Raw genomic sequence first — 25,546 nt, forward strand, 5'->3', positions numbered from 1 at the left:
CTGATTTTCCTTAATAGAGTAGAAAATAAAATTATCCCTGACTGCTGGAGATCAATTAATTGATTTGTCTGCTTCTGTCAGAAGCAATCCTTCTGCACCTTTTTTTTTAAAGCTTTTCAAAATCTATTTGACTGAGGGAAAAATCCTTAACCCCACAACTACTGCATTCACAGGGTGAGTAATATTTGGAGTTTCTGAGGAAAGAGGGCACAAAGAAGGTGAAATAGTGACTGACTAGTAGGATTCTGGCAATGATGCATTATAAAAGTAGGACCAAGGTAAGTCACTGGTTACTGATCACAGGGCTGAATCAACTGCTTATCAGTTTTCTCAATCCTCAAATCCCAGGCTGCAATTTGTAAGTGTCTGACACTTACACTGGTGGTTTATGTGTGTGAGGGGTGGTCGTGATTAAAAATGAGTGGAAAAATGAAGTCTAGTTTCTTCTAAAAGGAATGCACCATTGCCCTGGAGCAAAGATCAGTGGTTTCAGAGCTTACAAAACCCTATAAGGATCAGACCAAGGATCAATAACGCTCAGAGCTGCTGGAAAGATGATCTTCTGACTTAACAGACTAAGCTTTTGTGTGGCAAAACATCCCTATTAACTACCAGATGGACAACTGGCCTTCAGTGTACTTAGCCATGAAGTCATTCTTTAGAGACGAAACGCAGCAGCTCCTTTTCCCAGCAAACTGGGGTTCAGCAACCCATCAGTGCTTCTCTTGTCAGATGGGTACCTGGAAAATACACATTTTCACACCTGTGAAAAATAAAGGGTTTCTTATAGGGGTTCCTTATATCTTAAGGTTTATATATACACATACTGACACTGTCCCTCAAAGACTCAGGGAGTCTTTGAGGGACAGTGTCAGTATGTGTATATATAAAATAGCGTTTGAAAATATAGGAGTAGTAAATCTTGTTGCTTTGTTCATAAAAATATGCATTTCTTCAGACTTCTCACCTGTAAAAAATATAAATCATTCTTGGACTGTAAATCTGTCATTTTGAAAACCTTGTGCATTTATGATGCATGAATTTTCTTTATTATAAATGAAAAAGAAAAAAAGGCGGGGGGGAATAAAAGGAAGAGGGCTTGTAAGCATTGTAAAGTGATGGAAGTGATGACTTTTTGGAATAATAAGTGCCATCCCTTGGAACAGATACATTGACAGAACTGATTTTTTTTCTTGCCATGATGACATATTATCTTCACTTAAAAAAAAAAAGCATACAACCCCTCAGGAGCCAGTCATGGTCATGCAGTGATAGTTGAAAACCTGCTCCACTGAAGTGACAAGATGAAGCTTAGTTGAGCACAAATCTAAAGTCATGAAAGCAGCTGCAGTGCAGGTGTGCAGGGAGCTAAAGATCAGTGTCCTGAAGTGTAGCAAATGGCAACTTCATCAAGATCATGAAGGATGGGTTATTGTCATGACAGCTGATGAAGACAATTTTCTCATTTGGTTAATGAGTGTAGCCATCTTTTATTTCTATGCGCTTTGTCTCTGCTGAAGGCACTTGGGAAGTTCTGTGCCAGTGGTAGGGGGAAAACACTGAAAATAAACAAAGTGGAGCCTAAGAGGTGAGGCTGTTCTGCAGGTGAGGAGCAGCATCTCAGCAAACTCCATTGACAGGTAATTAATTAGTCAGTGGAGAGTAGGGTTCTCTTGTATCTGGAAATTGTCTTTCTCCCTCAAATAAGCAATACTCTGGCTTACCCAACCCTAAATACATCAGGTAACTGTTTTGTGTCACTTGGTCACCTATTGACGACTGAGTTAAAGGCCAACTCCAGCTCTCCTAAGAGGTTGTCTGACTAAGGCAGTATCATAAAATAAGTACAAATTCAGAAATAAGGGGCCTGGATAGATACTCCTCAAGGCCTTGAGATAATGCTTTACATGCTGGTTTGTGATTGTTTTCCACACACTGTTCCCAGCAATCATTAACACAGAGGGACAACCAGGCATGTGCAATGTCAGAGGGAAAATTCTGGACAGCACAGTAACTTGGAACAAACAAATGTTGGAGAGGCCAGAAACGTTATAGCAATTTGAGAGCTTCTGAGAACTTCAAATGTCATCTTGCCACTCCTCAACCCATATAGTCCAGCTTCACTACTTGTTCTGCTCCCATTTGGCACCCACAACATGAGTTAACTGAGTCACATGTTGAGAAAGAATGTGCTCAGTTTACTTCAGCCACCCTTAGCACATGGGATAGCAACTGTTTCTCTCTTGGTCATGAACACTGGTGTGGGAACTAGTCATTAAAACGACTTACTGAAAAGTGCACACTGCACAAGATTCAGCAAATTGGCTTCTATTCATGGGCACATCAGAGGAAAAAAATTAAAAAATATGCTCTAGTGAATCAATAGATCCACTTCCTAGCTCTCTGTATGTTCCAGTGAATCCAGTGAAAAATTAAGTATGTTTCTATCTCTCTTTCTGATCCTGGTCTTGTTAGACTAGTCTCCAGTCTTCCCCACATGCAGAAAATAAACAACAGGGACTTAAGAAAGACATTTTGAAGGATCAATAAATGCTGCAAAGCAATTTCTGATCAAAAGATAAAAGGTGGTGATACTTACAGAGAGAACAATTTGGTATAGATATTCTGGCATCCAGGTGGAAATCTTTGTACACACCAGGAGAATTCATAAATCAAAGGTAAGGATACAAACAGAGAAGGCATTCTGCTTGCTCCTGGAAGACAAGTATTAAAATATATCATATAGACAGTGCTAGCCAAGAGGAATGTCATGCAAACAGATGGGATCCACTCTCCTAGGAAATAAAATGCAAGCTGTGATGTTAGATTAAAGTCTTGGGTGAAAAATAGAGTTAAAAAGAGAAGAAAAAAACAAAATGAAACTTTTGGGATTTAGCCAGCTTTTAATGCTCATCAGCCATTAACCTGGAAGACAGTTCATTCTATCATCTGTAACATTAAAAATTGACTGTTATAAGATTTTCTTCAAAGCTCTTGATGTGCAATTTGGCACTGCCTTTCCTATTTTTATGAATACAATTCATAAAATAATAATAATAAAAAAATCCATAAGCAGAGATCTTAAAGTATCATACCCTAGAGTATTACAGAGTGGCTTTGATCCCCCTTAAGTTCTGCTAATCAAATGTATTAATCTAATTCACTAACTGCATGTTTTTGAGGTGAGTTTCTACTTGAACCAATAGATATGATATAAAAAGTAGCTGCTCTTTGTTCATAGGTCTTTTAGAAGGAGCTGTGATCTTCATTGATGCACTTGGATCTGTGTTTTACCCTCTATCTCCTTAATGAATTGATGACACACGACCCATAAATTCTTACCATCTATGTGTTGTTAAGGGAAGCATTGAAAATTGAGCTCTTTCAGGGTGTGACACATTTGTTGAGGAACTGGACACAGTGACATCAAGACTTAAGGTGTGGAGCACTGCACACAGCTGAAAAGCAGAACCTCATTTTATTAGCAAACCACATTTCTCAGCTAAAATCACATTCTAATGGTAATCAAGTAAAGCTGTTTTGTGCTGTAAACTAATCAGCCAGGTGAATTACTGGAGACCATCGTCCTGATGATAAATCACTAAAACAGTGTTTGCTTCATGGGCTGAAACTGAGTGCAGAAAGAAGTTGCACAGTTGCTTTTGTTGTTTTTGTGCTGAGGAAGGCTATGGTCATACTCATCCTAGAGTCAGGGAATCATTCATGCTGGAAGGGAACTTCTGTGATCCTCAGCCCAATGCCTGGTTAAAGCAGGAAATATTGAATTCAGACTGTTACTCAAGGCCATGTCAAATGTATGAAAACTTCCTTGTATGAAAACTTCCAAGGACAGAGATTCTCCAGATTCAAATTTCAGAGCTTGAGTATAATCAGAGGATTTTACTTTTTCACTTGCAAGGACCAGGTCTAGCTGTTCTTCTAAGAGCTTGTCCTGTATTTAAAGACAAGATTTACTGCTGGTGGTCACTCCCTGCTTTCCCATGGGATATACACAGGGTGTACCACAGAGTCATGGAATAGTTTGGGTTGGAAGAGACCTTAAAGACCACCCAGCTCCAGCCCACCTATGTAACAATGTGATAACAAATTCCAAATACAGATAACTTCAGCTGCCTCTATTAGTTGTTGTTTGCAGAAAGCTTTGGAGAGGAAAAGTTCCAGAAGAGCTAAAAATACCCCAATCACTCTCACATGAAAACTTGGAGAATAAATTCTGATTCCCTAAAAAATTGCATGTGAGGAACACAGTGGGGTTTTTGAAGCATTTCATAGTTATTTTATTACCAGACCTTCTCATTCACTAACATCTGTCATTCTCTCTTGTTCAGAATAATTGCCCTGACACAGTCTATGCCAATGCCATGTTTCTGGCTTGTTCTTGTTAAGGTGCTTCTAAACTGTGCCATTTCACTTGTTCTTAAGTAATAAAATATTGCAGCACACACACATAAATCCTTTCACAAGCCTGAGGGCTTAGGCTTCCTTCCACAACTTACACAGACAGGGAGCTGAGTGATTCCAGCAGCAGATAGGGCTCCATCTGTACCTCTCAGAGTTAGGAACTGTAGTCACCATCTCAGGTATAGCTGTGTATAAATATAAATTGTGTGAGGTGAGATCGAAGCAACTTTCTGACATAATTCACTCAGAAAGTCATCAAAGCAACAACGTAAATGTCACTTCGACAATGTTCACTTCACTTGAACTGGTTTCCTCCAAGGAGATAGTATGTAGCTGTTGAGGAGCAAAGGTTTAATTTTTGGCGAGCCAAATGCAACATTTAGCTCAGTTTGGGGATTTTTATTTTATTTTATTTTATTTTATTTTATTTTATTTTATTTTTTAAGTAGGGGCTCTGTGTGTGTGTGGGCTTGCAAAGAACACACTTCCTTTCCACTCCTCTATCACTGATTAACAACAACTAATTGTTTAATAAGTGAATGGAACCTGGATTATATATTTGTAAAATATATTTTTAAACTGTTGCATATTTGATTGTTTTTGGAGCTTTGAGGTTCAACCTGCCTTGGTTTTCATAGCAACTGTGAGCGTTCAAAGATTAATTGTAAATAGTGCAAGATTTTCTTGTCAAATTGCCTCACTCCAGGAAATATGGTTTTAAAAGAAATGGGAAGGATAGACATACAAAACATGGACATTACCAAAGACTCAACTACAAACTCTTTAGTTACAAACATGCACATAAATACTCCAGGTGACAAGCTTTTTTTTTTTTTTTAAATCACATTCTGTATGAGATTTTTCTTTGATACTCGTCACTAACCTCTGAGTAGCCCTCAGTAGTGTTAGATGAAGAAAAAAACCCCACACCAGTATTTTCTTTCCTTGTTATGTCCTTGATGCACATTATTTTCAGAGAGGAGGCGCTGCCTAATGTCCAGGAGATGTGGTTTAGCTCTATTTCCCTGTCCCATATTTTGAAGCAATCCTTTCCCTTGGCAATACTGTTCATACACTTCATTGCACTTCTGTAAGGTGCATTTTAATGTGACTGTTCCAAGCTGAAATACAGTATGTGACTGTTGCTATTTGTTGGAAGGAGTAGTGAGTTTGGGAAATTACTTGAGGTGGGTTTGAATGACCTTTTAGTTCATCAACTATTATCTACAAACATGGGAGTAGGAATAATATCTCAGAAGATTGTTCTTTATAGGGTACAATTAGAAATGCTCAGATGCTGTGATAGTAGAAAATATAAATGTGTATAGGAAAGGTTGGTCCTGACTTTCATTTATCAGATATTTTTGTATTCAGTTTAAAATATCCCAAAATCTAATTTTCAGAATGGAAAACTGCACACAATCTCTTGATCAGATCTTTTTACGATGGCTTTTTGCTGTCAGCTCAAAAAAATGACTCCCTTTTGGACATGTAATCCTTTTGAGTTTCCTTGCTATATTAACTGGTATTGGAAGTGTTTAATTCTATAGATGCAATTAAGCTATGTGTATATGCTGCAGACAGGGTGCACTCAAGATGCAATGAAAAAACCAGTTGTCCTTTGTCCTTGCACTAATGGAGTTGAATATATTGCGTGTCTGGATGGGAAGATCTCTTTTAGCACTTTAATTACTTAATGTGCTTGCTGCAGCAAAAGTACATTAACAAACACAAATCAATTTCTCTCATCAATCCACGTCCACTTTGTTACGGTGGAACATTAATTCATTTGTGGGGATAACATCTGCCAATAAAAGGTATTACAAATAAAATGCAGCTGAAAAATGAACTGTTGTTTAGTAATCTCTTGTTCCTGTTTAGCTGTGCATGATAAATCTTTACAAGGATGTTCTTGCAACAAATAAGAAGTCAGTTTATAATGTGACTTTTTGGACCGGTGTCTGCAACCAAAACTCACCACAAATACTGAGAAAACAGTGGATTTTTAATTTATTTTGTAATTTTTTTGTTGATCATTTTGTTTGAAGCAATCTCTTTGGTTTAGATATTTCCAAGATTCACATGTCCTCCTCACAAGATAAACTTTGTGAAGCAGTGGAAAGAGATAAGTTGATACAATAGACCCACTAGCGCTTCAGGAAAGGACTGGATATGAAGGTTCTCAGAGAGGAGGAGCCCTAGGTAGCTCAATCACTTTAAACTTTATAAAGTATAAAGAAAAAATGCTAAATTGTAGAATAGTTTGGCTTTGGGAATTTCAAGCTCATCTTTTTCCAACTGCCTTGCCATGGGCAGGAACACTTTCCACTATCCCAGGTTGCTCCAAGCCCCATCCAGCCTGGCCTTGGGCACTTCAGGGATGGGGCACCCACAGCTTCTCTGGGCACCCTGTGCTATGGCCTCTGAGTAAAGAATTTCTTCACAATACCTAATCTAAACCTCCCCTCTTTAAATTAAAATCCCAAATCCTGTCACTATCTGCTGGTGTATAAAATTCTTCTCTTATAAGCCCCCTTTAGGTACTGTGAAGCTACAATGGGGTCTCCTGGAGCCTTGTCTTCTCAAAGCTGAATGATTTCTATTCTATCATCTTGCCAGTAAAAAGACATTAAAGATTCTCCCTGTTCTCAGCTCCTAATGCTTCCCTGCTTGGAAGCAATGCTAGATTATTCTTGACCTGCTGCTCTACTTCAGGACTCTGCAGAACTTAGCTGATGGTCAAGCCTGTTAGGGTGGTCCAATCCCAAGGTTAGCCTGGTATCAGATAATTTATTTATTTTTATTCCTTTTTATTTATTTATATTCCTTTATTTTTCAAGATTCTCCACTAGCCAAATTAGCAAGGTACAAAATCCCCTGAGTTCAGGCACTGAAAATCCTGCAAAAATTAAGGATAGTAGAGAAGCTTTTAAAGGGAGCCAGTGAGACTTTCATTCTCTCAGGTAGATGGCAAATCCACAAATGACCTGGGTGGCCAGATTGACCGAACCTTCGCCTTGTTGGCTGAGGACTCCAAACTGGTGGTGAGGTTGACATGCCACGAGGGACCTGGACAGGCTGGAGCAGCAGGAAACAGCAACTGTATGAAGTTTGGCAAACACAAGTGCAGGGTCCTAGTCCTGGGATGACATAGCCAAAGACCCGACCTCTGAGGAACGGCAGGAGATCTCTTCTGGCTGAAGGTTCCATCTCCCTGGAGAGGAGAAGGCTTGGGGGGAATCTCATCACAGTGTTCCAGTAAACAGTCCAGGGGGATTACACTGTCTCTTCATGAGGAGCAACATGGAGATGACAAAGGGCAATTTACACCAGAAAAGGTTTCATCCCTGATAAGAAAGTTTTTACAGTGAGAATAATCATTCACTGGAACAACCTCAGGGTCACTGTAGAGTCCCCATCTCTGGAGGTTTTCTAGATGTGACTGATCTAGACAAGGCTGCTGAGTGATCTCCTCCTGGCTTACATTTCCATGAAAGGCTGAATTGAATTTTGAGGTCACTTCCATTCTAGGCTATTCCATGATTCTGTGACTCTATGAGGAGTATTTTTCCATGGATCCTGGTGGAAGTGTGGGTTTCACTTGTAGCTGTTTTGGAAATAAGCCCCCTTCATACCAAGAGGAGATTTTTAAGCAACTTGGAGCCTTTACTGCTGCAGAGATAAGTGGCTGCAAACCCTTGGTGTTTCCAGAATTCAGTGGCAGCTCAGGTGAGCACATCAATATTTGTCTCTACTCCGATGCTGCTCAGTATTGCTCTATTTTTTTTTCCTGTGAATAATTTCTTCTGGGATAAAATTTCTGAAACACAAGGTTTTGTGAATTCTTACATTATTAATATTAATATTTTTAGGATTAGCTCAAAAATGAGATCAGAGCTTGAGCAGAGGGGGCAGATTCATTACACAATTGGAAATGAAAACTCTTTTCACCTCTCTGTAAAGTTTTTCTGTAAAAGACTAAGGACTTATATTGACCAAAAAAAAAAAAAAAAAAAAAAAAAAAAAAAAAAAAAAAAAAAAAGAAAACAGCATTGTGAAGAGATTTCAATGTAGCTGTTAGTGCTGAATGGATTCAGCAGAAAATGGGATTTCCATCTCTAGAGTTGTCAGGCTTGTGCCAGCACTGAGTGTGCTTTCAGAAGGGAGTATTCATGCTTCTTGGTAGAGGGGGAAGTGTCCCTTCAATGCTGCCAGCACTTCAGTGAGGAAACATGGGTGAATTTTGGTAGGATCCCACATTTAGCACCGAGTTTTGTTTCTGTGGAGTGAGTGGGCAGACACAGAGATGACCCATTTCTTGAGAAAGGTTAGGAAAGAAAATGTAATGCAGACATTGTATCACGAATCTGTCTCTTGAAGTTGTTAGAAAAGGAAAGCTGAGGTGTCCCTGTGCAGGTGGCAGGGACAGCAGGGAGGGGCTCTGCGGGGACAGCCCGGGCTGCACCACCAAGGACACAGACTGTCCCTGGGGCAAGGAGCTGGGTATGAAGGAGTAAGGCTGAGACTGGGAAAAAGGCAGGGAGAGGAGTCAGGAATCAAAGAATGTTGCTGGCTGAGCCTCAAAAAAAAAAAAAAAAAAAAAAAAAAAAAAAAGGAGTTGATGTGGGGAAAGTAGTTTATTTTTGTCTGTCATCAGCCTACTCTGTTTTTAAATATAAATAAATAATTTTCCCCAAACCGTGTCTGTTTTCTCTGTGATGGTAAGTGGTAAGTGCTCTCTCTATCTTTATCTTGAGCCAAGAACATTTTTTTTGTCTGTTTTCCTTTTTCCCACTGTTCTTTTGAGGCAGGGAAGTGAGGGAAATGGCACCTGACCAAGGTTAACCCAGAACACTCAGGTCCATCTCCAGGTGTGCATTCTCTGACTAAAGCTGAGTGATGGTGGAAGTCCTGTGCTTTTCCTGCATCTCTGACTGTCACTTCAGCTGTAATATCTCCTAATTTTTACTGATCAAATTATCTCTATGCTGTTCTATTTGTTCTAATGAGGCTGCAATCTCTCTTTTGTCACTGGTGCTTCCTGTTCTGCCTCCAAAGGTTTCCTTTAGCACTTGATCAGAGATGCCTTCTGTAGGTAGCCATGTCTTGTATCATCCAATTTAAACTGCAAAGCAGACACTGAATCTGGTTATTGTCCTGTTGTTGTTGTCATCTTTCTTCATTTTCTTTTCATTCTCTTACCACTTCCCTAATTCTTTGTAGCTGTTGTTCCAACCAGCTTCCAATCTCCAAGACCTCATTACTTCTGTTCTCCAGTTCTTGCATCTGTGCTTCCAGTTTTTCTATTCCTTTGTACGAGGCTGTAAATTCTTGATGGTTTTGTTCCTTTCCTAATAAAAAATTATTGTATCCATCAACCCTCTATTTTATTTCTACTTGCAAAAATTCTACCTCATACTCTGTAAGCATTCCTGAAGTCTTTGATGTTACTCCTAAGTTTTAACTGTTCTTCCAGTTCCTTAATTTCTTGCACCCCATTAAATTTTCCTTTTAACAGCTGGTTTATCCATCAATTGCCACTGTTTTTCAAGGACTGGAATTTGCTTTCTTAGATGTACAGGCTCCAATAATTACTTAGCTAAGTCCTGGTTTCTATGCAGTTGTTCTCCATGTTCTACATCTGATTTTATCGTTTGAGAGGGCAACCTCAAATGGTCCTTTCCTGTCTGACACTGAAGCTGCAATTTGTCCTTTGCTGAAAGTTCTACTTCCAGCCCTAGAAAGTAATTACAACAGGAGCAGAGGTGTTACAGTTTCGTAGCACATCACTTTCTTTTCTTATGGAGTTGTACAGGCTGTGTGAAACTTAAAAAAAAAAAAAAAAATGTTCTGTACAAACATGTAGTTTTTGCTTCACATTCTATTCTGACACTGAAAAGTGTCCACATTTCATAGCCATTCTTTGAGTGCTTTTCTTTTTCTATTCTGTACTGAGGTCTTTAGTCTTTCAGAATAGGAAATGCTGCTTGTTGGTTTGTTTGTTTTTCAGTTTCTTTATTTGCTACATGTATGATACAGTATGATGTCAATCTCTGTTTACATCTCACAGGGGTTACCTTCATAAAAAAATCTGTCTGAATTAAGAACCTCATTTGGAGAAGAAATGAACCATTCCAATCCCTTTCTCTTTAATGGGAGAAAATTAAGTTACAATGGGTTCTAGGAGTCAGGTTCCAAAAGAGAGCAGGATCAAAGTCCTCTCTGAAACTCACTTGAAACATCTTAGGAAATGGTTGTTGGTGTTCAAGGAGTGTCTGGATGATGGTCTCAGTCATGTGGATTAGTTTTAGTTAGTTCTAGGAGAGACCTGGACTCAATGATTGCTTGGACCCAGTGATGGGCCCCTTCAACTTGAGATATTTTATAATTCTGTGAGTTGAATGAAAAAACATACTCCCCTCAAAACACCACAGAACAAATAAAACTGCACTTTAGCAGAAAACACTAAAGCAATGTCTTCGTACTTCTGAAAAAAAAAATTTCTCTTTTCTGACCTTAAGAATTGAGCTGGACCCAGACAGAAATGCTGAATTTTGTATTTCTCTTTGCTGTGGTACTGATCAGCCACCCCTGGGCTCAGTCTCATGCAGCTCTGCATTCCCCTGGGAATGTGCTGTGTGCTATGGCCAGATGCTCCCACCTTGCACCTGCTGATGCACCTGAGCAGGGGCCAGACGTGTGGGATGAGTGCTGTAACCCCAAATTATCAGAGTGATTACACCTCTGTGGGACAGAGGTGGCTGTGAGTGTGAATTCCCCTTGGGCTCCAGCAAATGTCAAGCCTTAGTGGAGGCACTTCCCAGTTTCAGTAAGGTAATGCAGCTCCTCTCAGATTCTAAAGACTGAACTTGAGTCCAGTGATGGGAGATCAATAACAGAGCAGTGGATCACTGGCCTGGAGAGCATCCTGCAATTATGAGAGGTACAGACACAGCCATGAGACAAAATGAGTTTGAGGCCACACAATTTGACCTATTTGCACTTTGTTCCACCACAGGAAATGTTCAGCCTGTGTGAGACTTCCTGGTATTTGAGCTGATCAATTTATTGACAGCAGGATTTAGTGATCTGCTGGGTGACCTAAATAAAGTGACTTGTCCTGGGATTGTGATTCACTGTGTGTCAGGTCACACTGCACCTCTCCTTTGCTCATTTCCCTAAAGTTCCTACTTTTGGAATCTAATTCAGGGTCAATGGCTAAAAAAGATACTCAGATTTTGTATTCATTTGGGATTGCACAATTACCAGGCTGTGAATGAAGTGAAATCTCTCCTTGGTCTGCTGCATTAGACATTGTATCCTCAGTAGTTTGCACCTTTGTTTAAAGGTCACTTTGGCTTTCAACCTTCTGAGAAGTTCTGAGATGTAAAAAAAGAAAAAAAAAGTACAATTTTTAAAGCAACAGCTGCTGAGAAACCATTTCATGCCTATCATTTTCATTTTTCTCCTGTTTCCAGGAGTAAAGATACAAAACAAAATGTAGTGTAAATAAGCACATCTCCAAACCTGTTTACCCATTTCACTCTACATGCATTACAGAAGCACTTTAGAAATCTCACGAGACATGATGTTTGCCTTATTCTACTGAAAAAAAAAAAAAAAAAAAAAAGGATGTCATATAAAGGTTTGAATTGATTTCCAGGAATATTCAGCTCAATTTATATCTATTAAATAATTCTTACAATTTCTTGATTGCACCCAGAACGAGTGAGGGTTAATTCTCTCTCTCAGATATCAGTGTAGGTTTTTTCCAGGTGCTTCAGTTACAAAAGCACAAAATCTCTCATCTTTAGCTCTTCATATAATGTAAGAGCAGATTGGAAAAATGTTGCTACTTGACTGTGAGACTAAATTAAACTATGTTTTCAAGGTTTCTTATTGCTTTTGAGACAAGAATATAAGTGCTCATATCCTTATTGGGGCCCTAATTTTTCTGCCCTTTCCCTTCACTGCCTTTCTTTTCCAACAATAAAGCACATTTCTATCGTTTTACTCTTTGTTCACCATTTTACTGCCCACTCCTCTTCACCCCTACCTTGGTATGATGAATGAAAGGGAAGTAAAGGGCAAATTGCTTTAAGAGTATGAATAAGGGACTGAATAAAAGATAGCATTGCTACCTTGATGAGCATAAAAGGGCAAGAGCCCCTGAGGTGAGCATAAAAGGAAATGTAAAGTGAGCTGGTAGGTGTAATTGTCAGAGAGCTGCAGGGTTTCATGGGCTGGAGATTTTATGGCTTGTGGGATTGCAAGTTTCTGCAGGGGAGAGATGATCTGATGAAACTACAAGAAGCTGGACATATAAAAACAATCAAAGTTGTGGCTTACCTGGATCCAAATGAAATCCTTGTCTGAAAATCGTTGACTTCCAAGTGTAGGCTCTCCTTCAGTGATGCACTGAAATACTTTTGTGGACACTAGAGCTCATCTACCAGAAGTTGGGCACATTTTTTCCACATTATGCCCAGAGCACTCTGTTCTTGAGAGCTTCCAGCCATAAATCCTGGACTCAGGACATAAGTATCCATGTTTGATCTAGGGATATGCTGAGCACCTTCTGAAGATATTGACAACACCTGTGTACTCTGCTTGGATGAGAAGGAATCACACCAAGCACCTCTCAAGCCTGCAGGACTGGGCAGCATCTGGTTTTAAAACAGGATTTTGTATCATAATAAAAATAAGGAAAGAATAAAAAAGTTGCCATGCATTTACAATTAAATAATTTCATCTTATTTGCATGATGCAGGCTCCTGGTAGGTGAAAAGTTTGCTTTCATAGACCCACTGTGTCTTTTACTGAGAGACCAGGTCATTATTTACTGCACTGCAAGGAGGGTATGGCTCAACCTCCTCACACTATTAATTTTAGACCTATCTTCATGAAAAGTTAAAGAGCCTGAGAATAAAACTGGGATGAGAATTGTGGAAACTCAATGTGATAAATGGCTGTGGAGTCTGGGTTGGAGCACTGCAGCTGTGTTTGACTGACCTGCCCTGGCACAGCAGCTCTGGGCATCACAGAGGGAGCTGCCAGACAGATCTGTCACTGTGTGTGCAAGACTGAGGGTTGGCAAAAACCTTCCTCTCCTACCTCTAATAGTCTCCAAAGAGAGTGTAACATTCCCTGGGTGTCTGAGGTGTTCTTCCTATTGCCAAAGAGGTGAGAAAAAAATGCTAACAGTGGGAATGGTGATGACTTCTGTGAACAACCACCTCCTGCCTGGTGCTAGCTTCTGTGTCCCACACTCACTCCTTTTTTTTTCTGGACTATTCTAGAGTCTGCCAAAAGCTTGAGGTAGAGTTAGGTCAGAAAAGCTTCTTGAAATAATAATTTAGCAATGTCTGGACTTTTTAGATATATCTGAAATATATTGTAGGGCTTCCTCATGTACGTGGTACTGCACATTTTTCTTGCTTATATAGCAATGTGGTGTTTTTTCTGATATGCTCCACAGTCTGATTTATCTGTTTTCAATCTTAGGTGTAAAATTATCACCTTTTCCCATGCTCTTCTGTTTGAATAGCCAATGAACCCACCAAAATATTTATGTACGGAATAGGGATGGATTTATACAGTGCACTTCTGTGTGACTCATGCACTTTAGAGAACCACCAAATGTTATTGACTCTGTTAGGTACGTAACCTTACCACCACAAACAAGAAAAGTCCTCCATTGTTTTATGCAAACTTACAGAATTTTTGTGGCTACACAGCTGACTTGTTTCACTAAAGAGGAAGGAATAAAGAGGAAGGAATAAAGAGGAAGGAGCAATAAACAGTGGTCTTTGCCCTGGTTTTCTCCCTATATTCCACAATAGGTATTGCTTTTCAGCAGGAAGCTAACCAGATAGAAAGCTTTATTTTTAAGCTTTGGTCCCCACAGTGTTTGTGCAGAAAACAATAGTGTGTTTAGCAGAATATAGATCACTGGTTTTTTTTCTGGGAATCAGCTTGGATGGCCATTGATGTTTACTCTGTCCTGCATAAACTTCTGGAATATCTATCAGGAAGCCCAGGGATGGTAACATACTTGGCAATCCTGGGGATCATCAGCACAGAACAGAAACGTCTTTTAATATTGCTAGAGAGAGAATGAGATTTTTTTTTACATCTGAAGACCTTGAGTTCAAAGCTCATGAAATTAAGCCTTTCAATGAGATTTGCGCTCTCCTCTATTGCTGTTCTCATGAAGAAATCCATCTTTTTCCTTGCCTGTAAGGCTTTTTCTCACTGACTCCCAGAACAGTATGCTGCAGTGCTTGGCTCTCTGGAAGGAGTAATTCAATGGAGAAGATTTCCTGATATCCAGGGATTCCTGGAGGTCAACTCTAACACTGGTGTGAGGAGAAGCTGGAACTCCAGGGCTGACTCACCAGGCTCAGCACACAGCTCTTTTGTATGAGCTGTATAGTGTAAGGGTTGTTTATTTAAATGCAGCCTGACCTGGGATGAAATTTTAAGTCTTGGAGCTGTTCAGGTACAATTCAAAGCAAGCGGAATTTGAAGTTGTCTGACTCCTGTGACACTGTTACTGAGACAAAGTTTTTTATTTCAATGCTGCAGGAATGATCAGGGAGGAGCAGTGTGGTCTGTCAGTGCTCCTGGTGGGAGTGATCTGGTTTGGTGGCATGATCAATATTATCTACAAATTGCATCTCTCAAACCAATGAACCCTTCCTAACCTGGGTTTTACAGTGTCATTACAAGCCATTCCCAGGGGAAGACAAGGAGGCAGCAACTTGCACCACTAGATGAGAGCTGCGATACTCTGGTATTAATCTGAGAGGAGGAAGGAAAGGAAGGATGGAGTCCAAAGCATCAGCAACAGGGCTGGTACCACCCTGCTCTCAGTTTGGTTTGGATATAAATCCTCTAGACTGAGGCACTGCCCTGTGCCATGATTAGATCACTGGAGATGATGTGATGAGTTATCTGCAGCGAAAACATTTTATTTTCCTAACATTAGGAGAGGAGGTCTGGGCACCTCAGTGCCAAGAGACTGAGAGGTGTCAGCAGCTCTGCCCCAGGCAGGGGGAGGCTCAGGCAGGGAATGTCACCCAGCACATCTGTCAGTGCAGCCGGGCTCCTGAGGGAGGGAGGATCCAAACACAGCCAGTGAGGTCAGTCAGTGCAGGTCAGCAGGGCTTGGTATGTGTCCAGCCACAAGAAAACTAAGAAGCCACTCAAATTGTTTAATTTTAAAGATTAGAAATTCACAAATAGCCAGTGAGGGTGGGGATGACAAATTCATTGCTACTAGGGTGACCCATGCAGTTTATCTTGCAAGAGAGAAGGGACTTGGAGTAGTATGCACTGCCTGCATAAATAAAATTCTCCTGCAAATAAAAAGGATCTATGTCTTATAAATCATTTGGAAATTTACTGAGCTTCCCCTAAAAACAAATTGGCTTTTTCATTCCTGCTTCTGGTAGGAGCTCTTCTGATTTTATTTATTTATTTATTTATTTACAGTCTTGCTCTTTTGCCAGCTACAGTTTTTACATCTTAAGTGGATTTATTCATGGGCACTTTATATGTGTTTGTTCTTGTGCCAATGTTGTACTTTCTTGTACCTCAGTCTTCTCTCTTCCTGATTATTTTCCTCCCAACATATTTATAGATGGAGAGGGGATCTGATTGCTCTGTTTTGCTGAGTTAAGTGTACCAAATTCCCTTAGTTCTTAAAATCAGCTTGCTGTTTCCTGATCTTCCCTTCACAGTGCCTGCACCATATTAGCTGGAAATTTTCCATGCTCTCCCTACTTTACTGAAGTCTGAATAAGTTTTTCTGCTCTGCTCTTCCTTTTATAAAGAAAAAACAAACAAAAAACCAAACCAGATGTTTACTCAAAAAGAGGTGCTGCCTAGCCTAACCCTAATGAGCCAGACTCAGCCTAATTGCAGTAAAACAGGAATTTACTGCAGTTTCTCATTTATTCCTTAATTATTCTTTTCCTTAAAATCTACTGTAAAGCCTTATGTATTTCTGGAAAATACATACATACATTCAGGGAACCAAGTGATGTTCATTCCACTCCCTTTAGCAAGATGACTCTTCAGCTTCTGCTCTGCCAGCCCTTCTGTAACTTGATGGATTTCTTGGATTTGTTGCAAGTCTGTATTTTCCAACTCACACGCCACTTCTACCAAGGTTCTCTAAGAAAAATAGCTTGTTATTTTTGGAGGCAATATCTCATTAATCAGTACTGTCAGCTCCCTAGCACTACCAGGCAGTGCTTCCTACACATTTGTGGTGGGGGACTCCTCCTGTAGCTATTTTGGCGGCCTTTGCAATGTCTACCTCAGTCTGATTCTCCAGTTTTAAGCAGAGATTTTGACCTCCATGTCGTATTCTGTTCTTTGTAGTTTTTATGTTCACACTTCACATAACTTTGGAGAGGGTCACTCATCTGGGAAAAGATGAAGTTGTCCATAGGATTTCTCCCCAGGCCTGACATTCAGAGAGAGCTACTTACACAAAGAGGGAGAAGCCATGTCCCTGCAAATGCCCCCACCCAGGCAGCATCCTACTCTCAAGGCTCTGATGCTGCAGGCTCCACACAGAGAATGTTCCTCTCAGGTGAGAACAGGTTATATAGACTCTAGGAGAGCTCAGGAGACAAAACTGATCCCTCTTTATCTTGAGGGGATAGGAAGAGTCTGGTGAGGATGACCAGATTATGAGGCTACTCTTTGATGAGAGTATTTAGAACCAGCTGGAGATGGTTCACTTTGTTTTGAGGAAAACCAGGCACACTGTATGATCAGGTGTACCTGTTACTTCTCAGCCTGATTTATGTCATTTATAGCTCCGAGTGCCTCACTGGAACAGATGACTGGTCTTAGCACCCCAAATAATCATTTTCCTTCTGCCATCCTGTCAGAATCAAAGAATGGTTTGGGTTGGAAGGGACCTTCAAGATCATCTCGTTCCAACCCCTTGCCAGGGCAGAAACACCTTCCACTATCCCAGATTGCTCAGGGTCACATCCAACCTGGCCTTGAACATTTCAAGGAGTGGGGCATCCACAGCTTCTCTTGGCAACCTGTGCCAGGAATTCACCACCCTCTGACTAAAGAATTTCTTACTAGTATCTGACAGAAATATGTTCTGTTCTAGTTTGAAGCCATTCCTCCTTGTCCTGTCCTTTAGGACAGTATTCAGTCACCCAACAGTGTGGGGTTTTGCAGAGGCACTGAAAAACATGTTTTATTTATACTCAAAATAACATGGCTTTGTCTGATGTGTTGGTCTTAGTGTCACTCAGACCAGTACAACAAAGAGGTGTGGGGCAGTGGGATGGGGAAGTGAAGACATGTATCTGTGTTTGCTGCTGAAGGAATTGTGTGGGACTCTGCATCTTGCAGTGTATTTTATGAGATATTTGATTTCCTGTATTTTGATCAGGAAACCCCTCCTAATGCACGAGCTATTATGAGTAACATCCAGCTTCACAGTGTGGGAGCAAGAACCTTCATATTTTTGGTTTTGTTTGGTTATAAAGTCACTGTTTGGCAATTCCTGCCTGCTTACAAATGCTTAGAGGAAGCTCTGAGGAGGCATAGATAATGTTTGCCTGTCTTATGATTTAAATATTGTTAGGTAGATTAAAAATAGGGGAAAAAACCCCCAACAACCAGCAACCACACAACAGGTAATGGGGTTTATTCAGTTTCCTGTATAGAGGTTGCTTATTTTAACTGGACAATAAGCATTCTTGTGAAACTCAAATAAGGATGTCCTTGGGTTTTTCTGACCACCCAAGGTGAAGCTGTTCTTTGCTTATATATTGCCTGTGATATTTATCTCTTTATTTACCTCCTCTGGAGCTGTTGTGAATTTTTTGCCTGAAACTGTCACTGAAAATATTTTCAGGAAAAGCGTTAATTTTTTAAAGGAATAAACTGCTAAATTGTGAGCACTAGTATTTCTCTGTAAATTTTAATTCAGTCTATCAGTTTGAGACTTTAATATTTTCACTGCTCAGTGTGTTCTTTACCATGAATATCCCTGAGGTGTTGGGGGGTATTGAATTTCTCTACATCTCTGTGCTCTCCCATTCATCCAACGGAGACCCTTGAGGTCTTTGCAATGCACTCATATACACAACTGAGCCAACAACAAGACATTAAGAAGCCTCTTGTGTCTTCTGACTAGAAGACCATTCTCCAAAACACTTCTTTAGGAAGAACTTCATCTAATTCCATGATGATTTATACCAGAACTCCTTTATGCCATTGCGTTATGAAGGCCAGACTTTTTGGCATTAGGTGCCAAGAAATCTGCAATAAATCATTTATTAGTAAGTATTTATTGCCATTCTTTTTTATTAAGAACTAAAACTTGCTTGGTCACCTAAAAATATGAATTACATTTTTGGCTGTGATCTTTAATAGGGCAGAACTTCCTAGTCTTTGGATTTTCTTTATATCTGGACCTTCAGTCTCAGACTTTGACCTTAGTCTGAGAATTCCTTAGATTTTTATGACTTTGTTATGTATTTTTTACTTTGACCAGTTCAGTTTGGTGGGTATGCAGGAAGACAACTACTTGTGACCCCTAAAATATCTCTGTCATCCAAATGAATTTACCAAAATTTAGCGGATGAATAGGAAAAGGTTTAAATAATATGAAGAGCTATTTCTTTTAAGTCCTTGCACCTAGTCCATGTGGCAAAGGACATGATGAACGTTGGAACTAACCTTGTTATGAAGTCACCAGTGCTGAGGTATCTTCATATGTTTTTGATGTCCAAGGCAGTATTGTCTGGGCAATGAAGAAATAAAGGTCTGCCCAGCATCCTCCAGGAGCTGAATGTCTCTGTCTGCTGACAGTTTTGACTGCATGGCCATCATTTCCATGAAATATTTTTGGATGTCTCACCCCTGGGAGTGTTCAGGGACAGGTTGGATCCAGGTCTGAGAAACTTGGGATAGTGGAAAGTGTCCTTCTCCGTGTCAGGGGGTGGAATGAGATGGGCTTTAAAGTACCTTCCAAAACCATTCCATGATTCTGTGATTCCATTATATCAAAGTGTCACCCTAGGCACCTCTATATAATCTCCCATCTTTAGGTGGCTCAATCAGAAGCACCAGCCAATCCATTGGAAATCAGTTTCCTGCTGGAAATATTTAGGGCTGTGTGGGATGTTTCTGAACATGAGACACACAATGAGGGAAGGCTGACATTACCATAGTGTGGCAGGAGGTACCCAATTAGATATTCCCTGGAGGAGCTGCAGCCTGTGGAAGCATCTGCACTGGAGCATGGAATGTGTGAAGAGGAGGGAGCAGCTGAGAGGTGCATTTATGGACTGATACTAACTCCCATTCCCCATCCCCCTGAGCTGCCTGGGAGGAGGAGAGGAGACTAAAAGACTGAAGCCAAGCCTGGGAGAAGGGAGTAGGCTGGAGAGAGGTATTATTTTAATGTCTGAGTTTGTTTCTTACTACCCAATTGTGAATTAATTAAATTAATTTCCCTGAAGTTGAATCAATTTTACCAGTGGCAGTAACTGGTAAGCAATCTCCCTGTCTTTATCCCATCCTATTTTTCAGCCTATTTTCTCCTGCTGTTCCATTGATGAGGGGGAGGAAGAGTGCATATGGTTGGGAATTTGGCTGATACCCAAAGATAACCCACCACAATTCTGAGCAGCAAAAATCTAAAAAGAAGTAGCCAGACAGTTATAGAATAGTCTATAACAGTTATAGAATATTCTTTGGTGCTGATCTAGTGGGATGGGCACATGATAAATCTTAAATATCTGCATATGGAGGAGTGTCCTGTTGCACTAATATGTAATACGCCTTCAATACCCTGTTACTGGTATTTGGGATTTATTAGACTTTATGAGTAGTCCACAACAGAGTATTTTTGTCAGTAAAAAAAATGTATTGCATAAAGCTATAATGAAAATTCAAAGGGTTTTAAGGCATAATCTTTGTTGTTGCTTTAGAAAAAAACAGGATCAATATCAGCAATTAAAAACTCCTGCATAGTGCAAGAACAGCATAATGGAGAAAAAGATCACGTAGCTTAGATTTGGTTGTTTAAGTGGATACTCTGTGTATTTAGAATATGAGCTGCTTTTAGTTTCTTTTCTGAAAACTAACATATAAACAGAGAGTTTTCATGCCCAAGCTCTTGACTGAAACAGATACCTAGAAATGTTTAAGGTTGTGCTGGAATGATATCCCAGTGGGGAAGGAGCTGCCAGCTGAAGCAGGTGGAATAACATGGGCTTTCAGCTGTGAAGGACATGGAACATTGCCTCTGGAGAGGTGCTGTTTATTTTGTTTTGTTTTGTCCCCATCAAACTCCTTTTTTCAGCTTCTGACCTCAGAAAGACAGATCTAGTTCATTCACTATTACACACTTAGCAAAGATTTTATTGGTATGTGTGAGATGTTCATACAGGAGTTCACAGACGACTTGGTGTTTTCATAAAGTTACAGAATGGTTCAGGTTGGAAAAGACTTCTGCATTTAGAGGGAAAAAATCGGACCAAAACTACAGGCAAATACTAGTGGATTAAAGGAATTTATAAACGAAGAAAACAAAGGAGGGAAAATCCAGAGAAAGGGAGACTGGGACCAACATGGTGTTACAGCAGGTTAGTGGGAGGTCTGCAAAGAGGTGGATGTATCCTGGGCTACAGTATCCTGGATTGGGCACTGTACTGAACACTGACTCATATTCCTCATTCATGGAAGTGGTGAGGAAGGAAGACTAGGATGAGTTTTTCCCTCTGTTTAGACTGAGCTCATGTTTTGGGGACTGGAACAGGCTCCCCATGGAAGAGTTCCCAGAACCAAACCTGCCAGAGTTCAAGAGGCTTTTGGACAAGTCTCTCAGACACATGGAGGGATTTTTGGGGGTTCCTGTGCAGGGTGAGAAGTTGGCCTTGTGGGTCTCTTCCAATTCAGGATATTCTATAATTCTATATGTAACTTAAACCAGCGAAATTGCTGGTATTTTCTTTTTCTATCTTCCTTCACCCAACACAGGGATCTCCTGTGGGATAGAAAACAACCAGAATAAAAGGGGTTTAGATATGACTAACAGGATCACAGAATGGCAGGGACCACAATGGGCCATCTGATTCAACCTCCCTGCTCATGCAGGATCAGTCATCCCAGAGCACAGGCACAGGATTGTGTCCAGACTGTTCTGGAATATCTCCAGCGAGGGAGACCTCACACCCTCTCTGGGCAAATGCTTAATGCTAACATTTTCTTCATAAGGTAGACTCGACATGGAACAGCAGAGTGATAGCTACTCTGTATGATTTGAATGTCCCTAGATGTGAAATTAGCAATTTTGTTGTCTTTCCTCTGAAGCTCTTTGCTGTTTGTTTTTATTATTTTTTTTTTTTTTTGTGTGTGTGTGTGTGTGTTTTTGGTTTTGTTTTTGTTTTGTTTTGTATTAAATTTTTGTCACTCCTTGTCTGATCTTGAGGCCTTTTTATCATAGATGTTTCTCTACATCTCCTTTTCCTACAGGGTACAAGTGCTTTTCACCATCTTTCTTCATTATTCACACATCAGGCCATTGTGTCCACTCTGCCTGGTGTAAAATAGAAGGGGCCAGATTAAACCCACTTTAATTAAAGCTAAAAAGCAGAAGACAAGATTCTGACCATGCCTATTCTCTTGAGCAGTTTTGGGTGCAGATGCCCAGGATGTGCTCTCACAGAATTTTATGCTGGATCAAGACTAATGTGTAATTTTTCATCCTTTCTCTCCAGGTATTACCAGATAAGAGCTGGACTGAAGATCCCATCCAGGATTCCCCACAGACTGTTTGCTACGATTGCAGGACAGACAGGTAAGCAGGTCCCAGAGGACTGTGACATGACTGCAGGTGGGGAGGGGTGGAGAAGGAGATGAATGCAAAATTCTTAGACCAGGTTTTACAAAACATAAATAGTTGTACCAAAATCTGAGAAAATCACCTAAAAAAAAAAATCCCAAACTGAAAAGCCGAATAAAGGATTTTCCTTGGAAAATCAATGAATATATTAATAATTTAGTCTAGGTTTGGGAAAACATCTTGTTGTGAAAAATCTTCAAGAAAGAAACAATATTACTTTACAACATATTCCAGTGTAATTTGCCCTTGACATATCCAGAATCCCCTGGAGTACCTTTGATCTCTGGAAATGGCCTCAAATTACAACAATTTCTGGCATAAGTAGTCTTATAGTAATGAAATAACCTAGCTGTGAAGACAGCTAGAATTTTACTTTATTGGGGCAAGAAAACACTCAATAACTAACAATAAAAAAGCCAAACTACTCCTGTTCAGAATAAATTGTGATTTATATTTACTTCTTTTTTTTTCCAAAATAGTATTTTCTTCTCCCTCATACATCTTCAGCACGGAGAAAATACTGAAGATTCTTTCAAATCTTCTAGAAACAATTCACATGGGCAGGGGAGAGGCAAGGCTGGCAGTGCAGTTACAGAATTAGCAGTTGACTTTCATGGTGCTAATGCAATCCAGACTGGGCTCTAATAGCTTTATAGGGCTAACATCAAGACAAGGGATATTTAAGCAATTAAGGCTTTAAACAGTTTCTCCTTGGCTATCTTTGCAAGTACTTCCTAATTGATTTCATAGATCTGCAAGAGAGCATTATTTAATGGGACTGAACTTAAAGGTACGTGGGCCATAATGTAGGTTTTTTTCATGCCACTGATCTCTCTTAGTATGCGGATAGCTGGGATAGGGCTAATTAAATTGCTGTGCATGTTTCAGTAAGACACTCCAGTTTAAATAGCATTACAACAAAACAGGGGTGATATAAAATAATGAATAAACTCGTACCTCACCAGCAAGAATGACTATAAGTGGAATTCATGAGTTTGGTTTAAAGGAAATATTTTTAATCTTTCCCTCATCGGGTTGGTAGGATCTGTGAAAACTGAGAATATATTTTGGAAATGATTATGTAAATTCATAAAGTAAAATCTGTGAATATATGCAGTAATAAAACATATAAAATATGTAAGTATATAAAATAAATAAGAGGCAGTTATTTATCTTCCAATGCACATGGCTTTTTATTTTTATTAAATGCACAGGATTTACAATAAAACCTTAGGAACTGACAGCATTAACAATGTTGGCTTCCCACTAGATGTTTTCAGCAGCAGAGGCAAATATTCCTGTAGTTTGCAATAGTTCAGCAGAGGGAAAGCTGCAGTCTGTACTAGGTTGTCCCTTGATGGTGACCAACCAAACGTGTGCAGAAAGAACTCCCTCCATAGCACAGGACTGACAGGATGTACAGGAAGCCTTGATGACCTACCAAGGTCCACAGTTTATCCATATCCTTTGTAAAGTTTAGGAAGAGAATGGGCCGTGTGGGTCAGTCAAATCGCAGGAGAGTTGTGCTGGAGGCCAGGACCCCCTGTGGTGTGGTCACTTATGGTGACCATCAGTTCTGATCAGCTTGTGCTGAGTCAGGGTGCATGGACAAGAATATGCTGTGAACATGAATATATTCATAAAAAACATACATTTCATTCATATCCTAAGCATTTTTAGCAAGGTACATTTCCCTGCAGACAGGACAAGACTAGTGTCTGGGGACTTTTCACAGATTCATGCAATCACAAAATTTGGAAAAATCCTCCAAGATCAAGTCCAAACTTTGGGCTGAAAACCACCTTACCCACTAAGCCATAGAGTGGAGTGACATTTGGACTTGTTGAACACTCCCAGGGATGGTGACTCCACCACTTCCCCAGGGACCTTGTTCCAATGCTTACCCACTCTTTCAGTGAAGAATATTTTTTTCCTTATATACAACCTGAAACTCCTCTGACTCAGTTTGAGGTAAATTCTCCTTGTCCTATCACAAGTTTTGTGGGAGAAGAGTCTGACCCCCACCTCCTTTCAGGTTGTTATAAAGGTTTCCCCTGAGTCTTCTTTTCTCCAGACCAAACCACTCCAGCTCCCTAATCTGCTCCTCAGAGGACTTATGTTCCAGATTATGCTCCTCATTTCTGAGCAATGAAAAGGAGAGAGGGAACAGGGCTTGTTGTGCACAGTTTTCAGTTGCTGTCATGCAGATTTTGTACCCCCACGAAACTCAGCTTCCTGTCTTTTAATAGATACCATGAGTGAAGGCTGCTTTGGGCTTGTGAAGAACGAATTATGTTCTCTGCTCATTCATGTGCAGCTCATAACAGCACTAACTCCACTGCCCTCAGCACCCCTCCTACAGGGCTGAGTTAGTGAAGACATAGCCTGAATTTAAACTCTAGAAATGCCTTTCTGAGTGGATTTATGGGGCTTTGGCCTCTGCTGCTCTCCAGCAGCATGGCTTGTTAATGTCATCATGGTGTTTGCTTGCAGCAGAAAGTGGGCTGAGCCTGTGAGACCCAAGCATGAACAGCTAGAAGAGCAGGGAAGGTGAAGATACCATCTCATAGTTATAATTTGTATAATTAACTCCTTGGCTGAGTTGTCTTATGACCCACTAAGTGTCTCCCGTAAGATTTTAAACTCCTGTATAAATTTTGGGGCAAGGATTCATAGAAGTGATGAACATACAGTCATTCATTGGTTTCCAGGCTACAGGCACAAGCTTGCAGGAAAACTGCAGGAGCTTATCTTATAAAACATGTATTTAAAACATTTTTGTTTGCTCCTAACCACACAGGGTTATTCCTCAAAATGCTGGGAGAAAGAGCAGTGCTCAGAAACAGTTAGAATTAGCTGTTTTATCTTGTTGTTCTGCACTGTATGAGAGAGGGGAAGATGGAGACCAGGACAGTAAAGAGAACAAGTTAGCATGGGATGCATGGGATAAATTTTGGCAGCATTATTGCCAACAGAGATTTGGAGGGTGAAGTACGACATTGAAGATGTTTTATAAACCCAATCTCAGAAAGAATATAAATTTCCATCTCCTCTGCAGAGTTTTGCAATAGTCTACACAGCACTTAAATGCATTAACATTTTGAAACAGAATTATTCTTTAATAGGGAAAGATGCAATTGAATTTTGTAAGTTTTCAACCCACTATGCCTCACTCCCTTGGACTGCGACCAGCAATACTCATTTGCTACCAGCTTGCCTTCTTGT

At 40.1% G+C, this 25,546-nt stretch overlaps 1 protein-coding gene across 1 annotated transcript in view; it reads left to right on the forward strand.

Moving 5' to 3' along the window:
- FAM135B (family with sequence similarity 135 member B) overlaps positions 1-25,546 on the forward strand; it is a gene marked incomplete at its 3' end in the record, with an annotated part of 183,949 nt that overhangs the window by 57,752 nt on the left and 100,651 nt on the right. The window contains exon 3 of the mRNA XM_083859516.1: positions 22,197-22,276. Within this exon, the coding sequence (XP_083715642.1) occupies positions 22,197-22,276 (80 nt within the window). The remainder of the gene's footprint in view (positions 1-22,196; positions 22,277-25,546) is intronic.

Source organism: Zosterops lateralis, assembly GCF_965231275.1.
Source record: "Zosterops lateralis genome assembly, chromosome: 1".
Lineage (NCBI taxonomy): Eukaryota > Metazoa > Chordata > Aves > Passeriformes > Zosteropidae > Zosterops > Zosterops lateralis.